The sequence below is a fragment of the Artibeus jamaicensis genome, unplaced genomic scaffold, assembly GCF_021234435.1.
Source record: "Artibeus jamaicensis isolate MK-2021 breed Jamaican fruit bat unplaced genomic scaffold, CSHL_Jam_final contig_601, whole genome shotgun sequence".
Classification (NCBI taxonomy): Eukaryota; Metazoa; Chordata; class Mammalia; order Chiroptera; family Phyllostomidae; genus Artibeus; species Artibeus jamaicensis.
Window position 1 is genome coordinate 3,201,725 of NW_026521902.1, and position 12,567 is coordinate 3,214,291.

Genomic DNA, 12,567 nt, shown 5'->3' on the forward strand with positions numbered 1-12,567 from the left:
AGTGGATGAGCTGGAGCCGACCGGGAAAGGAGGGGGCGCGGTGTGCGTGATGGGGAAGGGAGAGCACCTACGCTTCTCCCTGGAGCCTCAGGTCTGATTTCCACGCCCTTTCTCCGGAAAGTCTGGGCTGGCGCGTTGGTAAGTGGGCGGGTCCAGTGAGCCCGCGGCGCTTTCGTTTTCTCTTTCCCCTAAACCGCTCGCTTCTAGCCAGCGCCACTGGGCTCGGCCAGTTCCCGGGACTTTCCGGGAGCGCCGCCCCGCCCGCCCTTCTCCCTCGCCAGCCGCGTTCCCCGCGCGCCCGGGAGGGCGCTCTGGCGGCACAGCGAGCCTCCAGCCCAGCCGGGACCGCAGAGAGCTCCGGGCCCGGCGGGATCGCCGTGCGCAATGCCCAGCTCAGGGTTCCCAGCTCCCTGCGGGTGCCTCTGCCTCCCTCGAGCTTCCCTCGCGTGGCTGGGGGCAGCGCTGCTGCTTCTCGCCGACTGGGTGCTGCTGCGGCCGGCGCTGCCCGGAGTGTCGTCCCTGCTGGTGCCCGCCGCGTTGCCGCTGCTCCGGGTCTGGGTGGTGGGTCTGAGCCGCTGGGCTGGGCTGTGGCTGGGGGCCCGTGGGGTCCTCAGGGCCACAGCTGGCACCGACAGTGAAAGCGGAGGAGTCCAGGGATGGCTGCCTTCTTTGGAGCCACTGGCGGCCGCATTGGGCTTGGCCCTGCCGGGACTTGCCTTGTTCCGTGAGCTGAGCTCGTGGGGAGGCCCCAGGAACGCCGACTGCACCGGGCTACTGCACTGGGGAAGTCGCCTCGACGCCTTCGCCCTTAGCTACGCAGCGGCACTGCCCGCAGCTGCTCTGTGGCATAAACTTAGGAGCCTTTGGGTGCGGGGATGTCACGGCAGTTCAGGAGACGCGGTGCGTCGGCTTCTAGGCTGCCTGGGCTCGGAGATACGCCGCCTTCCGCTGGTTCTGGTCGTATTGGTTCTCTCCTGTCTTGGTAAGGGATTCGGGGGAGAGGGACGGGCGCTAAGGAACTGGGCAGGAATCAAGAAGCATGGTTAGTGAGATAGATTAGTGAGTTCTGGGAAATGTGGATTGGGGGAAGACGACCCAGCTCCGGCTGAGGATGCCACCTCTGGCCCCGGTGGGAGTCAACAGTCAGGACTCCAGGCACTGCTTCATTGGACCACGCGGGGCAGGGCCTTTCCTCTGGGGCAGCGCCTTTCATACTCGTGCATCTGGCTCCACGACCTCTAGGCTTCCTAATTCAACTCGTAAAGGTCTGATGGGGCTCTAGGACTGGGAGTTCCAGGGAGGCCTGTTCAGGTGCAGGGCTCTGTTCTCAGTGTTGTGCCTGAGCTGCCCTCCGGGGCATGGGTGAGGGGTGGAAGAGGGCTGCGGGCGGGGCAGACTGATCCTGGCTGACCTGCTGAGACTTGATATTTGTGACTGACACGTCTCTCCTCTTCCTCCCCAGGCGAGATGGCCATTCCATTCTTCACCGGCCGCTTCACTGACTGGATTCTACAAGATGGGACAGCCACTGCCTTCACTCAAAACATAACTTTGATGTCCATTCTCACCATAGCCAGGTCTGCGGCCTGTGGGGGAAGTCTGAGAATGGAGGACTCCGAAAAAGTGCCCTCCGAAGTGCACTTCCGTGGGAACCTTCTCTCTGCTCCCGAACACACCCGACCCTCCACCTCTGTCTCTGTCTCTCTCTCCAGTGCAGTGCTGGAGTTCGTGGGCGATGGGATCTACAACATCACCATGGGCCACCTGCACAGCCGCTTGCAGGGCCAGGTGTTTCGCGCTGTCCTCCGCCAGGAAACAGAGTTTTTCCAACAGAACCAAACAGGTTTCTCCTGGAACCCTTTCCTTATACATCGCATGCTAGTTATATCCCTGTGCGTCCCCTTTTACTTACAGCCTTGATCTCCCTCTCACACATAGACATTGTCATTTCTTATTCTTGGTGTACCCCCAGAGCAAAACATTGCACTCTTTGCCTTCAGAAAAAACTAGTTCCACCCAAGACTTTTACATAAATTTATCACTATATATGTATTTAGAAGAATTGGCAAACCTGGAAATTTTGAGATTGCAGAGCCCAAGTGCCTCATTTTACAGAAAAGGAAACTGAGGCCTAGACCCTAAATGCTGAAACGTGCATGGTCATTAGGTAAATGTGCAAGAGGTAAACTTGGGGACCAAACCCATTTCTTGATTTCTAATTCAGCGCTTGGTAGAAATCTAACAGGGGTGCAGAGAACCAGGATTCTCAGCATTACAGAAATAAAAGGTCTCTTTCTGCATACATACAGCAGGAGACTCAATAAGTAGAAAGGAGGAATGAACCATAGAGACCTGTGGAGTCTCATTTGATAGAAGTCATCAACATCACAGGTCCTGGACTGCTCTCCAGCAGGACCCTCCGTTTTTCTCCAGCTCTGGCCCATGATCAGCTGAAGCTGCACCGGCCTACGTGTGCAGAGGGGGATGCACAAGTTCTTCAAGGAACACAAATCTGCCAAGAAGTGGGAGTTTACATGGGTGTCAATTTCTGTATAGCTAAATGAAGGCTTTTGGCCAGACTTTTCTGATCTAACACACTCTCCCTGTATTGAAATCTCAGAACTTCCCTATACCCCCTGACCTTTTCCCCACCACTCTTAGAAAAACATGTTGACACCCCTCCCCCTGGCATCCTGGCTCACTGCCAGTCCCTCCCATTTCTCCAAGACCTGAAGTCACTCCACCTCGTTTTTCCCCAACCCCTGGCAGGAGCCATCACCTCTCGGATAACAGAGGATACATCCACCCTGAGTGAGTCTCTGAGTGAGAAGCTGAGCCTGTTGCTGTGGTACCTGGTGCGGGGGCTGTGTCTCTTGGGGCTCATGCTCTGGGGATCACTGTCCCTCACCGTCGTCACCCTAGTTGCCTTGCCTCTGCTTTTCCTTCTACCGGAGAAGCTGGGGAAGTGGTACCAGGTATGTCCAGGGAGTTGCCTCAACCTGCACAGACTCTCATCTCCCACTCAGTCCCTCTCAGATTTCTTTCCTGGCACCTCAGTGATTCTCTGTTCATGGACTCCTCGTCTCTGTAGTCTGTGTTCCCATACTCAGTGGGAGTGTTGATCTTCATAATCTCAGTGTCCTCTAACTTCTGCCCACAGTTGGTCTTTAAGAACATGATTGCTAAGCTAATCTCAAGAATATGATCCCCTCCACCCCCACCATCGACCTCCCGAGTCATTTTCTTCTCTTCTGGATTCCTTTAGTATTCAAGGGGTGGATCTGTGTCCCTTTTACTTCTCTCCTGTCCCTCTACCTCTTCTCACCTTTAACCTTCAACCAGGTAACCCAGGTACTAGTTTCTTTGTGGTTTGCCAATCCTGTGCGACATCTCTTGTCTGTGTCTCCACAGGTACTGGCAGCACAGGTGCAGGAATCTCTGGCAAAGTCCAGCCAGGTGGCCATTGAGGTTTTATCAGCCATTCCTACGGTCCGGAGCTTTGCCAACGAGGAGGGTGAGGCCCAGAAGTTCAGGCAAAAACAGCAGGAAATGAAGGCACTGAACCAGAAAGAGGCCCTGGCCTATGCAGTTAACCTCTGGACTACCAGTGTGAGCACCTGGAGATGAATGCCCTTTCCCTTGTCCCTAAGGGGCCTTGGGTCCATTCACTTTTCTGTGACCCTGCTCCACACTCCTCTCCCACTGGGCAATGGTTGGTTCAGTGTTCTCGTCCTAGCAATCTGAGGCTCAATCACCCTACTCGGTGTTCCTGACCCACTTCTGCTTTTTAGGCTAGAGGGCTTCCTCTCACTGTGATACTCAAAAACTACCTGACCCCCTTTTGGGAAGACGCAGTGTCTTCCAGCCCTAGGACCTCCCCTTGTTTCTCAGGAGTTGTTCAATAAGCCATAAATTCCTCCATCTGGGCCTGCCTCATGCGGGGACTGTGTGGATGTGCTAGTGAGAGCCATGGGAGTAGCAGAGCCAAACATGCGGTGGCATCTGTGATGTCCTCAAAAAAGAACTAGACCAGCATTCACAAGTTCCTGGCTTGGTGCTGCAATTCACGCTCTGTGACCATGGCCTTGTGACTTATTTTCTCTGAGATTGTTTCTTCACTTTAAACAATGGGAGACACTTAACCTCATTTATAGAGCTCTTGATATGAATATTAGATGATTCATGGAAACCTTTTTTACAGAGCAAAATGCTCCCCAAACGAGGTGATAATAGTGATGGTGTGGTGATAATGATGACTTCTATCGTGTGTAGTTGAGTAAGACTCCATGGGTCTCTGTGGTTCGTTCTTTCCTTCTGGTTGTTGAGCTTCCTGCCATTACCGGGGGGGAAAGGTACTTTAGATCTCCCTAGTGCCAAGGATTCTGGTTCTTTCTCCGTTAGATTTCTACCACAATCCCTTTCCTCTGGTTTCTCCACAGATCTCAGGGATGCTGCTGAAGGTGGGAATCCTGTATATTGGTGGGCAGCTGGTGACAAGTGGGGTTGTGAGCAGTGGGAACCTTGTCACATTTGTCCTCTACCAGATCCAGTTCACCGCAGCCGTTGAGGTGCGCTCCTTCCAGCTTCACTCCCCGGCGCTCCTCCTTCCCCTCTTCCGTCACCATCCGTGTCACTTTCCTTCCATTCTCTACCCTTCTGGCATCACGTAGCCCTGGCTAGTAGAGTGGGTGCCTCTGCCACTCACTCTTCATATCTCCCTTCCAGGTACTGCTCTCTACCTACCCCAGTGTGCAGAAGGCTGTGGGCTCCTCAGAGAAAATATTTGAGTACCTGGACCGGATCCCTTGCTGCCCAGCCAGTGGAGTGTTGACTCCTTCAAACTTGGAGGGCCTTGTTGAGTTCCAAGATGTCTCCTTCGCCTACCCCGGCCGCCCAGATGTCCCGGTGCTGCAGGTATAACCTCCCAGGGCTTGCATTCCACCAACCACTCCTTCACCTCTGCCATCCTAAACTGTCTTTCTCGCTTCAGCCTGCTTAACACCAGGTACAGAGAGATCCTTCCCAGCCCCTCCAAGGCGAAGATGAGCATCACCTATTCCATAAAACTGCCAGTTTGGGTTTCTAAGGGGAAGGGCAGAGGAGGCGCTCAGCGAGGAAGCTCTCACATCCTAAGGAACTGCTAAAGCAAAATCTGGCCTCCAGCCTCCCGTCATTCCTCTTTCTTGTCTTTTGTGATTTTGAATGTGAATTTTTTTCTGTTTTCTCATGGTATCTGATAGCAAGTGTGTGGCATAGTGGTGCTTAGTCTTTGTTCCTGTCTTAGCTTCATCTTCCATCCCTACTCTGTACATGTGGGAGGGTAGGAGTGACTATATTTCCCCATTTTTCTCCTGTGGTAAAACATCATGTGATGTAACAGACAGTGACATCCTCAGGTTTAGGGGCCTGAATCTGCCTCTTACTGTGTGATCGATCCTCTGGCACCCAGGGGCTGACGTTCACCCTGCGTCCCGGTGAGGTGACAGCACTGGTGGGGCCCAACGGCTCTGGGAAGAGCACAGTGGCTGCCCTGCTGCAGAACCTGTACCAGCCCACCGGGGGGAAGCTGCTGCTGGATGGGAAGCCCCTGCCCCAATATGAACACCGATACCTGCACCGACAGGTGAGCGGAAATGTGGTCTGGGGAAGGGTGGGAGCACCAAGTAAGAAGAATATTCTCACTAAGCAATCCCTGAAAACTCTGAAAGGAGGGTTAGGGAATGATGGGAGACCTTGGGTGGAGATGGGGGTGTGGTCAGAAGAGAGGGTGTGTAATTTTGTAATAAGATACCAGTACAGATTTTGAGCCTTTAATTTCTGTATAAGTATTCCAGTATTCCTTGTTTCTTGACTCTTCATTATATTTTGTCCCAGGTAGCTGCAGTGGGACAAGAGCCAGTGTTATTTGGAAGAAGTTTCCGAGAAAATATTGCCTATGGCCTGATCCAGAAGCCAACTATGGAGGAAGTCACAGCCGCTGCAGTGGAGTCCAGGGCCCACAATTTCATCTCTGAACTCCCTCAGGGCTACAGCACAGGTGCTCTCTCCACTCTTGTCACCACTCAGGCATCTGGACCTTGAAATTCCAGTAGTCTTGTCTTTATTCATCACTTCTTCTCATCCCACTGACATCATTTTGAAGTTTTAAGATCCTTTCCCACGGTTCCTTCATCCACACATCCTCAGAACTCCTCCACTTTCCCAGAGCTTCCCTGTCCAACTTCATCCGTGTACTCCTTCTTCCATGATTCTTTGTCATATTTTGTCTCGGGTGGCTGCAGTCCTGAGGGGGGTGCGTGTGTGTGTGTGTGTGTGTGTGTGTGTATAAGTGCGTGGGTCCACATGTGCTTGTCCAGCTGTCACCTTGGCTCTTGTCTGTGCAGAGGTAGGCGAGGCTGGGAGCCAGCTATCAGGGGGTCAGCGACAGGCAGTGGCCTTGGCTCGAGCACTGATCCGAAAACCACGTGTACTCATCCTAGACGATGCCACCAGTGCCCTGGATGCAAACAACCAGTTATGGGTGAGATAATCCTCTTCTTAATGCCAGTATCTCGCCAATCATTCTTCCTTCTCTCATGTCATGTTAATTATATTAACATCATAATTATTTGAATTGGTCCTTGTAATTCTCAGCTCCTATTAGCTTCTCCCCAAGATGTGTAGAACCAGTTACAAGAAAGTGTCTACATTCTTAGGATCTCTGAAGCCGGATGTAAGGAAAAAAATCCTAGTATCAATATTAATATTAACTGAGCTTATACCATTGCCAGGCATGCTACTGGGCCCATTGCATGCATTGCCTCACTCATTATTTGTTGTGAATGCCAGTGAGCTGGGCGCTGTCATCCTCTTTCTGCAGAGGATGAAGTGGAGGCTAAGAGAGGTTGAATAACCTGTTCGGTCATGTTCATCTGTTGAGTAGCAGATCCTGGACCCAAATTCAAGTTAGCCTAACTTGAATGTTCATGCCCTTTACCACTAAGTTATATTTCTTTAAAACAATATAAAAATTCCCAGTCTATAAGTAGAGACACTGTTTAATATTTTCTCTTTTCTTATTCGTTTTACTCTAGGACTCTGACTTTTATTCCACTGTTGCCCCTTGAGTAAAGTCCTTAACAAATCAAAGATTTTACAGAGAAACACTCAGAACTGAATCTTCTTTGTCCCCCATCCCATGGGGTTGTTGACACAAATGGTGGTGATCCTGGTGAGGTCTGTCCTGGCTCTGGAAACACAGATGTCTCCCTGGGCGGGGAGTGGTCCCCAGCTCTGACAGAGTCTGTGTCCTTTCTCAGGTGGAGCAGCTCCTCTATCAAAGTCCCAAGCGGTGCTCCCGGTCTGTGCTTCTCATCACCCAGTGCCTCAGCCTGGTGGAACAGGCTGACCACATCCTCTTCCTGGAAGGAGGCACCATCTGTGAGGCAGGAACGCACCAGCAGCTCATGCAGAACAGGGAACGCTACTGGACGATGGTGCAGGCTCCTGGTGGGTTGGGTGCTCCAGAATGAAAGACTTCTCATCGCCCTCCCTTTTTTCCCTCCTTTGTATACTGGAGAATTTGGGAACCAAGATCTTACCAGAGTCGCAGGGTTGTCAGGAGTGACATCCTAAAATGTAACCCTCCAGGTGATACTTGAAATTCTGCCACGAATATTACCCTCTCTCGAAGATCCTCTTGAAAAAACAGATTCCCTGGAAGAAAACCCAGTTTATAACTAACTCCTTAGTGTAACTAGGTGGACAGCCAGGGTCAGCGTGGATAGCACTCTGAAAATAGTTATAAGATAAAGAAAGGAAAGATCAGCTACTTCCAAGGAAACCAAAGGCATATATATGCTGGCCCATAAGTACCGTGTAGATTTTTGGTATTTATAATAAAATTGGTGTCTTGTACTGTGGTTTTTTTGGTTCTCAGCACACTCAAATGGCTCACTGACTTCTGCAGTGCACGTTTCAGGAGCCTGGTGTCTTCTCTCCTTTAGTACCCTCCGTGTTACACAGCCCAGTGTGCGCCATCTTTTCCCTTAAGTGTTCTGTATCCTATGGTCGCTCCTGCACTTCCCAGTCTCCCCCCAACCCCCGCCGTGCCCACCCCCAAGGGTGGGCCAGACTGGGATATGGTGCCTCCTAAGGCACCGGCAGCAGCGCTCATAGCCAGAGCCTTTCTAAGGTGGAAGATAAGGGTCAGCGCGGTTACAGGAAGCGCAAGTGCGCGCGCGGGCAGAGGACCTCACACTTCACTTCGCTGTTCAGGTCCTTCCGTGTAAGGGTTCCGCCGGCACTGCCACCGAAAGTGGCACCTGTCTGGCAAGTCTCAGCGCAGTGGCAGGAGTTGTCTCGGCAGTTCCTTCCAATCAGGGAGGGTCATGGTATGTGACAGTAACAGTTGCTGGGCAGATTAGGACAACACAGGTTGCAAAGAGAGGCGCCCCGCCTCTCTTAGAGGAGTTAAACTCAGCTTTGCTCAGACAGGCAAGAATTAAGCCAGGAGGTGTGGGCAGAAAGGGTAGTTCTTGCGGGTGGCTACAGTCTGGGAGACCGCTGGGCCCCGAGAGGCCGGATCAAGGACCGTGTGGAGATGCAGAGTCTGCGCTCTCTCCGTGGTGCCCCTTCCCCCACACGCTGCCGGTACATTCTGTTGCCTCAAGACTTGTGTTCAAGACTCGGTGCCTCCACTTAACTCGTACACCTCCCCCACTTTTAAAAAATGATGCTCATGAGAACAGCCCTCCCCCACCCCGGACACGGAACCGCTCGCAGCCTCTTTCTTGCTGACTTCCAGCTCTCTGGTCGAGGCTACCTCTTTAGCTGATCGGGCCCATGGCGTGTACCGTCTCACTACCCACGCCCACTACCCACGCCGTAACTTCCCAGAGGGTGCCCCGAGCATTGGTGTCCCTCGCGGTAATCTCATCGCTAGAGGGGCTTTCGAAGCCGCTCCATCTCTTCATTTCTTGCCACAGCCTGTCTACCACCCATTGTTTCCCCGACCTTCCTGAAGGCGGAGCAGAGAAGCTTATCCCCAGTACAACATACCTGGTGCCCAGACCCCCACTAGCTTCTTCTCGGAAAGGTCAGGGGGGATGTGGAAAGGATTCTGGTTCCCTCCCCGTAAGGCTGCGGGCTTTCGCTTTCACTTCCTTCAGCGAGTGCGGGCAGGTCTCCGGGTGCCAGGCGGTCATGGCGCTGCTGGAGGTGTGCGGAGCCCCCCGAGGGCTGTCGGAGGACCCGGCTTTGCCCCTTGCGGGAAGCCGGCACTGCTCGGACCCAGGACACTACAGTTTCTCTATGCGGTCTCCGGAGCTCGCCCTCCCGCGGGGAATGCAGGTCAGGGCTGTCAGAGAACCCTGGGGGAGGCACGGCGAGGGCGCGGAGGAACGAAGGGTCTGCCTGGGGCGGCCCAGAGGCGGGGAGACGCAGAGGGGGCCACCCTTGAGCCTTGGAGAGCCACGTCCAAGGAAGGGGCCACGTGGGACTCGCGACTGACCATCTGAGGGTTAGAAGTGCGGGACCAGGACAAAGTTAGAGGTGGGTGGGTGCGCCCGTGGAAAGACAGGAGCACTTTCCTTCCCTGAGCGCATCACACACAAAGCGCGAAGCCTTTCTCACTTCATACAGGGACGGTGCATGCCGTGCTTTGGAAAAACCTATAAACTTGGGCGGTTAGCCTTGCCTTAAAAAGTCACTCACTGGGTGACTGGGATCAAGTCGCCCAGACTAGACTTTGGGCCTCTTCAGTAAAGTAGGGATAGCAGTAGTAAATGTGTTTTGTGAGGGTTAGATGACCTATTAAAATATTAAAGTCACCCTTAAAAGTTAGTTATGGTGGCATTTATTTTCTTTTGGAAAAGATTGGTGTCACGTGTCTCTTTCTTTTCCTCTCCCCGGGGCCATTTCCTTGTAGAGACGGGTTATTAACTATTCCATTTACTCATGGTTGAAGGATCTCTCTGTGTATCTCCTCACCAGAACACTCTCTAAGACCCTTTCTGGGAGCTTCGTGCATCAGAAGTTTTCATTGCCCTTTTCTCTGCCTCTTCTCTCTGACTAGCCCACTGAATTCTTCCAGTCTCTGGGTGGGAATGGAGAAAGGAACGTTCAGATTGAGATGGCCCATGGCACTACCACCCTCGCCTTCAAGTTCCAACATGGAGTGATTGTGGCTGTGGATTCTCGGGCTTCTGCTGGGAGTTACATTGGTGAGGCCCTGTCCCAGCAGGCTGACCCTGGGGAGCTGGGCCCTCTTCTCACCAGGGGCCCAACTTCTGCACCGAAGTGGAAGCAGATATTGAAGTAAGACACACAGGGAAAGTGTGGGCTCATTCTTGTTCTCTCAAAACTCCATCTTCTTCCAGACACCTTAAGGGTGAATAAGGTGATTGAGATTAACCCTTACCTGCTGGGCACCATGTCCGGCTGTGCAGCGGACTGTCAGTACTGGGAGCGGCTGCTGGCGAAGGAGTGCAGGTAAGGGGGGCCTTTCATGTCCCTTCTAAGGCTACTGGTCAATTCTGGATCCTGGATCCTCCAGACCACTAACCCCCCCCCCCCCCCCGAGCTAATGCAGAATATTAGTGCGAATGCAGGTTTGCTCAAAATAGCCTTTTGGTGTTAACCTTCCCCCAAATCTCACTTGGTGTTCTTATCAATAAGCCAGATAATTTGTCAATTATTTAGCACTGTCACCATCAATCCTGCTGGGGTGGTATCATTACTAGAATTTCTTTGTGGTTTAGATACTTTAAATCTCAGATCTCTTCCTAATTCTTGATCCTACAAAGCCATTCCCTTCAAATGCTTATCTCTTTAATTACTTCCTGCCCATCAAGCAGGCAGCTCACAGATCTCGCCTTCTGCCACCTCTAAGCCCTCTCCCCGCCCAACCCTGTCCTCACCCAGGCTGTACTACCTGAGAAATGGCGAGCGGATCTCAGTGTCAGCAGCCTCCAAACTGCTCTCCAACATGATGTGCCAGTACCGGGGCCTGGGCCTCTCCATGGGCAGCATGATCTGTGGCTGGGACAAGAAGGTGGGCTGTCATCCTTCACACTGCCCCCCTGGTGATGAGAGATCAGTTCCCCACTGTACATTCCCACTCCCTCCCCTACGAGGTATGCGGCGCATGGGGTGCTCTGTTATTGATACGAGGCTGTCCCTGTATATCCATGGCCATTTCTGGGTCCAGATGTTTCAAAAGCTTGTCCCTTTTGATACACTAGCTGATTTGAAGTTTATTCTACCCCCTTCCAAAGTTCTATGATTGTTTAAAAAAGTGCTGTCCTAGCTCAAATATTCTTGTGGTAAACTTTTCTTCTTTCGTCCATGTTTTATGATTCATACTTGAAACTGTGTGTGACCAGCAACTCCCTCTGTTTCCAACCTGGATCCTTCTTGCATCCATTAGGGTCCTGGACTCTACTACGTGGATGAAAATGGGACTCGGCTCTCAGGAAGCATGTTCTCCACTGGTAGTGGGAACAGCTATGCCTACGGGGTCATGGATAGTGGCTACCGGCCCGATCTTAGCCTCGAAGAGGCCTATGACCTGGGCCGCAGGGCTATTGTTCATGCCACCCACCGAGACAGCTATTCTGGAGGCGTTGTCAATAGTAAGACCAGTGCTCCCACTGGCAAGCCCTGGGTGGGGAAAGGGGATTTCACATTGGGAGACTGGGGGAGGTAGAGTGCAGGGAGGAGGTTTTCAGGGTTGGAAGAGGGACACTGAAGTCTCAGTAACAAAGGCTGTGGTGTGTGTGCTCTTGTCGGGGCCTGGAACATGACATCATTAACAAGAACTTGCTGAAGTGAAAGATGACTCCATGTTCTTTCTCATTCATCCACAGTGTACCACATGAAGGAAGATGGTTGGGTGAAGGTGGAGAGTACAGATGTCAGCGACCTGATGCACCAGTACCGGGAGGCCAGTCAGTAACAGTGGTGGCGGCTGGGCAGGCTTTGGAACCTGAGCCGGCTCACCGTCCAGGAGAAAGGGAGGCCCAACCTGAGCCCAGAGACAGAGAACCTGCATCCAGAGGGGTTGGAGCAATGTTTATCCTACACATGCTGCCTGTTTCAAAAAGCATCCCCCACCTCAACCATCTGGGTGCCCCCTACTAAGCACAATAAAGCAAAAACGGTTATAACAGCTTCTGTGTTGTGGCTGAGTGGGCTTGGTGGTTGGAACAGGAAATAAAGAAAAACGTTTCCTGAGAAGACAGACTCAAACCCCTACCTAAGAAGAAATGGGGCCTCACCAAATATTTCTCCTGGGTGTTCCTCCCACATCATCTCTTCAGGACCTCAGGAAGCCTGACCCTTGTTATCTGTGGACACTCATTTGCAATTTAATTCAGGTTAGGGCACCTAGAACAACTGTTTTTGAGTTCATAGAGTTAGATGAACAAGCTTCTACCTTGAATGTATGTGGTAAGTGTAAACATGGTACCATTGACCTCCAATAGCACTTTGGAGATACTGGATAGTGAATATAAATATAGACATTAGAGGTTCAGTTTCATGGTGTGTCACGCTTAATTGCAAGATGGCAGAACCGTGATTGAAGGG

The 12,567-nt window shown here is 52.2% G+C and overlaps 2 protein-coding genes across 4 annotated transcripts; both read left to right on the plus strand.

The window, feature by feature from the left end:
* The first annotated feature begins 6 nt into the window (after positions 1–6).
* Positions 7–7,896, plus strand: TAP1 (transporter 1, ATP binding cassette subfamily B member). 3 transcript variants are annotated; one of them, XM_037146058.2, is made up of 11 exons: positions 7–138; positions 1,463–1,577; positions 1,713–1,843; positions 2,770–2,975; positions 3,412–3,609; positions 4,440–4,568; positions 4,726–4,914; positions 5,450–5,623; positions 5,875–6,037; positions 6,384–6,520; positions 7,299–7,896. In XM_037146058.2, exons 2-11 carry the CDS (start codon positions 1,468–1,470, stop codon positions 7,509–7,511), a joined length of 1,650 nt encoding a protein of 549 aa, XP_037001953.2. In that variant the 5' UTR covers positions 7–138; positions 1,463–1,467; the 3' UTR covers positions 7,512–7,896. The 3 variants fall into 3 exon arrangements, with proteins under 3 accessions (XP_037001953.2, XP_037001952.2, XP_037001951.2); XM_037146056.2 differs by lacking the exon at positions 7–138 and adding an exon at positions 183–982; XM_037146057.2 differs by lacking the exons at positions 7–138; positions 4,440–4,568 and adding an exon at positions 182–982.
* Positions 7,897–8,824: 928 nt separating this feature from the next.
* PSMB8 (proteasome 20S subunit beta 8) lies at positions 8,825–12,148 on the plus strand. The gene is made up of 6 exons (XM_037146059.2): positions 8,825–9,330; positions 10,055–10,202; positions 10,359–10,470; positions 10,903–11,032; positions 11,408–11,612; positions 11,847–12,148. The coding sequence occupies exons 1-6, from the start codon at positions 9,184–9,186 to the stop codon at positions 11,933–11,935; spliced, it is 831 nt and encodes a 276-aa protein (XP_037001954.2). The 5' UTR covers positions 8,825–9,183; the 3' UTR covers positions 11,936–12,148.
* The last annotated feature ends 419 nt before the right edge of the window (positions 12,149–12,567 follow it).